The following is a 9,300-nucleotide window of genomic DNA, read 5'->3' as shown; positions in this document are numbered from 1 at the left end:
TACAGTGGAACCCCCCCACAAGTGACCCCATTTTAGTCACCAGCTTTGGGAGGGGGGCTGGCGCTGCGGCTGGCGGGGGGGTGGGAGGGGTGCTGGTGCTGCGGCAGCCGGGTGGGTGGGAGGGAGGGGGGCTGCCGGGTGGGAGGGGGGGGGGGGGGGGCTGGCGATCGGTGGTAATCGGTGCGGTATATATACACACACACACACACACATATATATATATGTGTGTATATATATATATATATATATATATATACACACATATATATACACACACACATATATATATATATATATGTGTGTGTATATATATATATATATATATATATCTAAATATATTTTTTCAGTGCATACTGTACATTTAATTTTTAACTTTTTCTGCAGCTTGATGCTGCTGCTGCGGGGGGGGAGGGGGGAGGAGGGCAGCGCTGCGTGCGCTCCAGACGCTCCGGGGGAGCCGGGGGAGCTGCTGCTGCTGCCGGGTGAGTGCCCGGCGGGTTCGAGGGGGGGCTGCACATCGGTGGTGATCGGTGCTGTACTTGACAGCACCGATCACCAGTGAATCCCTGTGTTACCGAGCGGCTTAGCCGCCGGTAACACAGGAAACGCTGTGAATGGCTGTTCAGATTTGAACAGCCAATCACAGCGATCGCCGACCGGGGGGGGGCACCCCTGCCCCCCCTGGGCGGCGAGGGGGGATGTCTGCTGTCAGGGACAGCAGACATCACCTAACTGTCACTGCGTCTCTAGACGCAGTGATAGTTAGAAGTCATGACGTATATATACGTCAAATGTCGTGAAGGGGTTAACTGCAGGTCACATCCATATATTTACTAAAAAAAACTCCTAATAAGCAGTAACTATGATTTCCCAATGTTAGGAACTTACTTTATGGGATTATAGAGGGGCGTCATTATGTACTTTTTCATCATGATGGAAATAATGTCATCAGAATCTGCCTTGCGGTGCCTGATCAGTACAGTTTTCAGGACCCTGCTTCTTTACAAAAAGAGAGGTGGTATCCAGGATAATGAACTATTCTTCCAGGAGCCTGGGAGGACTACTTGAAATTTGTGAGTTTCCTGGTAATATTAGGCAAGTATGGCTGTAATCAGTTCTTTCTTTGTGATGGTACTAAATTTACCTTTTTTCTTTGTAGAAATAGGAGGTTCTCCTGTCATTATCATCAGACTACAGATTCTTTATAGACCAGGTTCTCAAACCCAGCCACTGGACCTTCAGTAGTTTAGGGGGTACAATGCCTTTTTCCAGAGTACTCTGGCTGTCTCACATAACATAAGTTGATATCGGGGACTGCACTTTTGTATATTTGTACCCTGTTATTAAAATAAACCCTTGTGCAAATATCATTAAATTGTATCTATCTCTGAAAGCTATACTGTGACCACTTGTGAGTGTTTTGGTTAGTGAAACGCACTACTTATGTGCTTCACCGCAGTCTCCTATCTCAACTCTATTTGTTATTAGTGAAAATATCATTGTGCCTACTTAGATCTCTACTTGTGTTTCCTTGTATCAATAAACAAGTTCCAATTCAATTAGACAAGTCTCGTCAAGCTTTCAAATTTCATTCATACAATCTCCAGCCATATACAGCCCTCAGGTCCTGCTCAGAATCCAGGAAACTCGCAAATTCTGACACAGGCTCTCCTTTTCTTCTTGCTGTAGGCCGCATTCCTTCTTCTACACAGCAAGGAAAATCTCATGTATGCATGTGCCAACATATGGCAGAACCAGTGGTGTAACTAGATACATGTGGGCCCCATAGCAAAAATTTGTAAGGGCCCCTGTTCATCAACTAATGGTGAAAAATATATATAGCACATGATACTTTGACAGGCAAAGTGGGCCCCCTCAGCTCTGGGCCCTATAGCAGCTGCACCCCCTGCACCTATGGTAGTTACGCCCTTGGGCAGAACTCAAAGCTGTAATGCTCCATCAACCCAAGACTAAACTATTCTGGCTGGGCAGTTTTACTGAGTGTCAACATGTAATGTCTTATTGAGGATTTACAATTCTTATTAGGACATTTTGTATAGAAACATAGACTTTAGCAGTAGATGAAAATCACTGGGCCCATTTCCTCTGCTATAAACCATTTGGTTTCAAGCACCATTGTTTATAGTGTGGAGTTACATCCAATAAGGAGTTAAATCCAGAAAGGGGTTAAGCCGAGTCACAAGAAGCATGGTTCCCCTCTGTTTCTGTTTATAACAAGCAGTGTGTGTGTCAGTGTTCACGAGTGTTAGGAGTATGTGTGACAATGGGAGTGAGAGCAGTGTGCGGTGATCAGCACTGACAGTGAGCGGCAGGCACAATAGTGAGGGCGCAGTGTGGACAATGAGTTAGAAGGCTCAGTGAAGTGAGGATGCAGAAAGAGCTGCTAAAGGTCAAGTTGTGAGGTCATGGGGAGTAGGATGGCCATCACCACATTGATCAATAGTCTGCACGGTAAGGAGTGGCTAGAAGACTGGTGCGGCAATTGGGACACACAAGTTTCTGCATTAACTGTAAGACATTATCAGTACATACTACTTTACCAGTAAAATGCAGGTGACAGAATGTCAGTAAGTGCAGTCTTCACTTAAACAGGTATATTGCATACACTCAATAGGTTTTGGTAAAGAAGAAATTGAGAGGTATACACTTTCAGCGCCACAGGTGGGAAAAGGAAGAGGAATTATGGACCCTTATTAGGGGGTACCATTCCTCTTCTCTGAATAAGCCAGTATGGGGTTACCCAAACAACCACTTTACATGATTATCCCTGTTACATGATTATCCCTGTTATCCACTTTTTACTCAGTGTATTTCATCCGGTGTTCATATAGGGAAATGTGAAAGAGAAGATACATATTGTCACGTTTCGTGAAGCACCAGCTGGAGTGTAACGGAGGCTGGGTGCTTTAATATAAGGTTGTTGCATTAACGACAGAAGGGAGTGAAGCAATGAGATAAAGTAAAACCTTAGTTAATGAAGAAACAGCAGTACAGGTTGTAATAATGGCACAATAATAATACTAAGAAAGGAAATATTGCAGCGCTCATATATTTTAATGAGTCAACCAATAACATATAATGAAATGTAATTAATGAACATTTATTACATATAATAAAAAATAAATATAAAAAAGTGTTAAAAACAATAAAGATCACTTGAAATCAAAAGGACCAATAATCTGACCTGCTCTGGTGTATCTCAACCTGGGTGACAGCGAAACGCGTTGGTGATCTAATAGGACCTTCAGTGGACATTCTATCCACCACCTGCTTAATTCTCTGGACTCTGAAAAATCTCCTGGAATACTTGAATACCTGGCACAGTTCACTTTAAAAAGAGCCACATACAAGCTCTCGGATTCGGATTTACAAACTGGCCTTATCGATTGGAGTACCCACCCCTTGCTCACGGAATACGCACTTTTAGAGAGGATCCACAACAATATCAAAGTCTCTTGCGGACTGGGACACCTCCAGCGATCCATTGGGAACTTCTATTGGACTCCAGCCACCCCATATCCCTTTTTCCACCCAGGTTGAGATACACCAGAGCAGGTCATATTATTGGTCCTTTTGATTTCAAGTGATCTTTATTGTTTTTAACACTTTTTTAATATTTATTTTTTATTATATGCATTATATGTAATAAATGTTCATTAATTCAATTTCATTATATGTTATTGGTTGACTCATTAAAATATATGAGCGCTGCAATATTTCCTTTCTTTGTACAATTTTTTGGGGACCTGACTAGTCCCTCATTGCAGCTGCTCACCCTGAGAGAACAGCCCTGGTTAGCGCTCTAAGCAGTTTTCTGCAATGTGTTTTACAATAATAATACTGTAGTTTCTCGTATGATAAAAGTCAATGATATGCAATACTTTATTGAAGAAGTTGAAGATGCTTGGTAAGTATTGAAGAATGGTTGAAGAATTGGATGATTGGATGAAGACTTGAATGATTTGATGAAGATTGGATGATTGTAATAATAATTGGATGGTTAAATTAAGATTGGATGATTGGAAGAATAATTGGATGATTGGAAGAACAATTGGATGATTGGATGAAGATTGGATGATTGGAAGAATAATTGGATGATTGGAAGAACAATTGGATGAAGATTGGATGATTGGAAGAATAATTGGATGAAGATTGGATGATTGGAAGAATAGTTGGATGGTTGGGTAAAGAATTGGAGAATCGAATGAAGAAATGATGATAAAGTCCGAATGACCTTGCTGAATAGGATCATGGCTGCAGAACCAGGAGTAACCGTGGAGAATAACCGTCAGGAGTGAGAAGAAAGATAATACCCCTTTGGGGGGCTAACCTTATCCAGTCCGTTTAGGCGCCAGCAGGTTCCGTGGTACACAGGTATAGCAGTGAGACAATCAGCAGGAGTAGAGAATGACTTCACCAGAGGCGCAGGAACTGCAGGGAATGCTACAGACAGCCAGGAGTGAACAATGATGCATGGGGATGGACATCATTGTACTGACTGTCGGTCTTGCCCGGCAAGTCAGTACTTGAAGGGTGAGCTGTGCGGCGATTGGATGGCTGTTTGACAGCACAAGGTGGAACCGTGCAGTATAGGCTGATGGATCCCAAAACATGGCCGCCGCCAGCAGAGGCGACAGAAACCAGCCGGCGGGGATTGTGCGCACATGCGCTGCTGCCGGCGATTCCAGCCAGAGACCAAACCAAACACAGACCTGTCATGGCGGCCCATATCTCACGCCACCCAGACCCTGCATGGCACCGGAGTACATGCCACCACTGTCACCTGGTGGTGACAGTGCGAGAGTATGCACACCACCAGCATAAGGAACAGGAGCGGAGGTGAGCGATGTGGCAGGAGACACGCTGATATAAGTATTAGGGCTAGGCACAGCACAGGGGAACTGGGTAGCAGCCATGGTGGTCATGACACATATACAGTAGTGCAATATATCCTCTTTAATAACACATAATATATTTAAAAAGCAATATACAAAAATGATGGGTGATGAAAGGAAAACTGTGGAGAAATTACGGTTTGTAATAAGCAGATGTATATGGGAATTCCGTTTAAATGTTGCAGATTAAGTGCTATATAAATAACTATAAAACTGTAGAATAATAAAGCAAAATAATATTTTCTCAAAATTCTGGGAAAAAAGGATTTACTTTGTGTGGGTACTGTACTGATATCTAATGTTGGTAATATGACCAAAAATGGCTCAGCACTCAGGTGCTACAGCTAGCTGGAACCTTGTTCCTACTTACCGAGTCAAGTGGCACTGGTTCCTTTGGATGGGAGTGTAGTTGCGGGCAGGTACTGGCTGGAATCCACCACAGTATTCACCACACTGCTGGCTGTCCCCTCACAGCTGCTGCAGTGACTGCTGGCATCACCCTTCCTCCCGGTGGCTGCAATTACAGATGGTTGAGGCATCTATGGGTAAATGAGGTAAACAGTGTACCTTTAACACATAGTTGCCTACCCTCCTGCATTCTGCAGGAGACTCCCTGAATTAGCAGCAATCTCCCTCTCTCCCTCATTAGTCTAGCAATCTCCCTCATGTCACCTAGCCCACATTACACTGTTACATCATAGTTACCTCCCCTCTTGCATTCTGCAGGAGACTCCCTGAATTATCAACAATCTCCCTCTCTCCCTCATTAGTCTAGCAATCTCCCCATGTCACCTAGCCCACATTACACTGTTACATTTTTGCGGAAAAAAGGAATGAGTGCTAGATACATTTACGTTGAATCACAGCACCATTTCCCAGCACTTTAGCAAGTATAGTAGCTCTTACTAACTGCTTTGGGGCTCATCTACATTTGGATATACTGTAAGTCATTTTAAATTACACACCTACGCTTCTAGGTGCCACGTTCACAATCATTTTCCTCAATTTCTCCATATATGGAAGTAGCCACGCCCTTTGGGTGGAGCATGACATGCCGCCTCAATGGGGCAGTGTGCAAAATTCTGCTACCAACCATAATCTCCCTGAAACTACTTTTCAAAAGTAGGCAAGTATGCTTTAACATAGGTTTGAAATAAATGAAAATTTTAAAGTAGCAATCTGTAACATAATAAATTATACCATTATCAAAGATATAGTACATATCCCATCTAGCGCCATGTTTTACTTCAGTATGTACAGTATGATAGGAGTATTCATGTGTAATGTTGGCTACACACACACAAATAACTTTAGCATAGATTACCCTGAACACAAGATACTGGCAGCTTCACTGGAAATTCTATTGTCTTTAAGATTTGACCATCACCTTCTCATGATTCAGCTTGTCCTCAGTGTCACATGACTTTCGTTAGCTACTGTAGCTAATCAGTGAATAGATCCATTCATCCAATATCCATTACAAATGTAAGCTTTATATATTAGCCCTAAGTGTCCACAGTCTCACCATAATCTGATATATTAGTAACATCAGTTTTGCTAATGTAGTGTAAAAATCACTGGCATAAATAACATTACCGTAATACATATCACCTAATAACATTAGCATTTGTATCACATTAGGAACTATCTAATAAAATGCAGTTCTGCGTTGGGAAGGAGATTGCTGACAGAATGCACAACCTTATAAAGTTTGAGTATCCCTTATCCAAAATGCTTGGGACTGGAAGAATTTTTTACATAACGGATTAGTCCGTATTTTGGAATATTTTTACATTTGAATGAGGTATATTGAGGTATGTTGCAGTTATGTTGTATAAACACAAACACATGAAATACACACTAATATGTTTTATTTGTGCATGAAACAAGTTTTTAAAACATGAAACAAAGTTTGTGTAAAATCTTCCACTGAATTTGAATGCCAAGCAATCATGTCCTTGCACATATTTAGTTTCAGTTACATATCAATTCTCCAGTAGTGCCAGTTACAGATGTACCCAGTAGTGGTAGTAACATATAATTTTCCCAGTACTGCCAGTTACAGATGTATCCAGTAGGTTTTTATAAAAAAAAAAAAAGAAATACATTTTGGACTGGTTTTAGAAATAATTTGGATAACGGATATTTGGATAAGGGATACTCAACCTGTAATACAAATCTAATTATGGTTTACACTTTTACTCAACTATCTGGATTAGATTTTGTATCTTTAAATTATGTTTAGAAGTAATATAAATATAGAAAAAAATCATGGTGTAGACATTGTTTTGCCAAAAATCTGTTGTGGTGGTTTTCTCATCATGTCTATTAATGTATTTTAACTTTTTAAATCAGTTTTTTGGATCGAAAAGCCAAACCTCTGTGTCCTGAAAGATTTTCATTCAATATTCTTTGTATCCTATTTCTGGTACTTTTACATCTCTCAAGACACCTTAAATGTAAGCAGCCTATATTCTTTGCTAAATACCTAATTGTGTACAGATTTTGCTTTAATTGCATTTGGAAAGTTATTTAGTTCTGGCTCTGCATTATAGATTTTTTAGTTATTCCTGTTTAAAATAATCAAAGATAGGGACATAAAATCTGTTCCTTTAGTCCGCAGCATCTGTTTTGCTTAATGACTTCAAGTGTATCTGTCACCTACTCGCTACTACATGTTAAACAGATATCTGAGCAGACAACATTTACACAAATACATGTTACCGTTACTGCCTCTTTTACCTACATAAAGTGGTTTCTTCTAACTTCACCAGTTTGTATGCCTTTATTGGATTTGAGCAATTTATATGCTGGAATAAGAGCTCAATATTTAATCTGTGTTTCACTATATATAGGAGGCTATTCTAGTTGTTGCTCACCATTGCAAATTTGCAGCGGTGAGCAATGTTTGGCACATTTGCTTATTCTTTTATGCGCCTATGCAGCCGCTTGGTGCAAGCGGCCAAGGTGAGTTTTCCATGAAAATACTGAGCATTCCCATGGTAACTCACCGATGACGCGGGAGCAGGCAGCTGACATCAGCGAATGTCAGCTGCCTGCCCGCTTCCCGCATAGGGCACCCGCAGTCCTAAAATAGAGGTGTCTTAGGTCTGTGAGTGCAGTAGAAATCATTTTAAAGTTGGCGACCATAGAATGATTTCCTTCCCGCATGCAAGCTGCAAATGGATGTTTATACTAAACATCCATTCACACGCGCTCGGAGAAATTCACCATGTGAGGGGGGCAGTGTTTGGTAGACTCGCAAGGCTGCGAAATTTGCAGCCTTGCGAGTCAACCAGAATAAGGTCCATAGTTAGCTTGGGAAACGCTCTTATTCAGGGCCGGATTAAGGTCTGTGGGGGCCCTGGACAACAAACTTGTGGGGGCCCCTATTAATAAAAGTGATATAATGGCAGTTATAAAAATGTTGGGTGACATTCTATGGAATGAGATTTTTTTTTTTTGGCGTTAATTAGTAAACAAATTGGCGACATCGCATTTTTCCGTCAAATCGCCTATTTAATAGGATGCGCTAAGGGACTGAAATCGCATATTATGTGCGTTAAAGCATGCGGACCAAAAGTGCGTGATAAATTCGCATTTATATCGCATCCAGATGTTTTCGTACAGAAAAGTATACAAATCGCTTATTTAATGCATTGCGTTTTCGCAAATCGCACTTTTTAGGTGTCTAATAATCGCACTTATTTCAGACCAGGTTCTGTTTGGCGAATTGGCCCAGAAATCACTTTGGTCAAGTGCACACATGGTTAATTTCAGCACAGGTGCCCTCATTTTCACTCAGAAACACCTCTACATAAACCCCAACATCATTAAGGACACCTGTGAGGGTTTGAGACATGGAGATTTTGCAGAGTGGTTTGGAGTTGCTTATTTGTGATGTGGCCCATTTGGAGGAGCTGCGCAGGAGGGAGGAAGCTGCGCGCCAGATCCAGGTAGCCCCCCGACTACTGCGTACCCCACGTATGTGCTGAGTGTTGTTGCAGGCTTTCCTGGGAACTGCCATGACACCTATATTCTGAGACACTCAGCCCTCTGGAACCGATTTACCGACCACCAAATGCCAGAGGGCTGGCTACTAGGTAAGTACCTTTTTACATATTACCCTGTCTGTCCGTATTTGTACCTGCTCTAATGTTTGTGTTTCCTGTTTCACAAGCATATTGTTCTTCTACCAGTGTCTCCTGTTTGCAAAAAAACACATACCTTACCATATAAGGCAATCACTTCCTATCTGTGTTTTAGGTGACTCAGGATATGGGTGTGTTTCCTGGCTCATGACACCTTTGCGCTCCCCAGAGGGCCCTGCACAGCACCGGTATAATGAAGCACATATTGCAACCCGCAATGTGGTGGAGCGCAC

At 41.7% G+C, this 9,300-nt stretch overlaps 1 protein-coding gene across 2 annotated transcripts in view; it reads right to left on the bottom strand.

Annotated features, from left to right (window-relative positions):
* Positions 1-5,310: 5,310 nt before the first annotated feature.
* The window catches only part of GXYLT1 (glucoside xylosyltransferase 1), a 105,455-nt gene continuing 101,465 nt past the window's right edge, over positions 5,311-9,300 (bottom strand). The window contains exon 9 of one of the 2 annotated variants that reach the window (XM_083182695.1): positions 5,311-5,430. In XM_083182695.1, the coding sequence (XP_083038821.1) occupies positions 5,362-5,430 (69 nt within the window). In that variant the 3' untranslated portion in view covers positions 5,311-5,361. The remainder of the gene's footprint in view (positions 5,431-9,300) is intronic. The other variant, XM_083182697.1, reaches the window with a different exon arrangement.

Source organism: Crinia signifera, chromosome 4, assembly GCF_055691185.1.
Source record: "Crinia signifera chromosome 4, ASM5569118v1, whole genome shotgun sequence".
Taxonomy (NCBI): domain Eukaryota; kingdom Metazoa; phylum Chordata; class Amphibia; order Anura; family Myobatrachidae; genus Crinia; species Crinia signifera.
The sequence above is the reverse complement of the archived record's forward strand: the minus strand, read 5'-3'. Positions and strand labels throughout refer to the sequence as shown.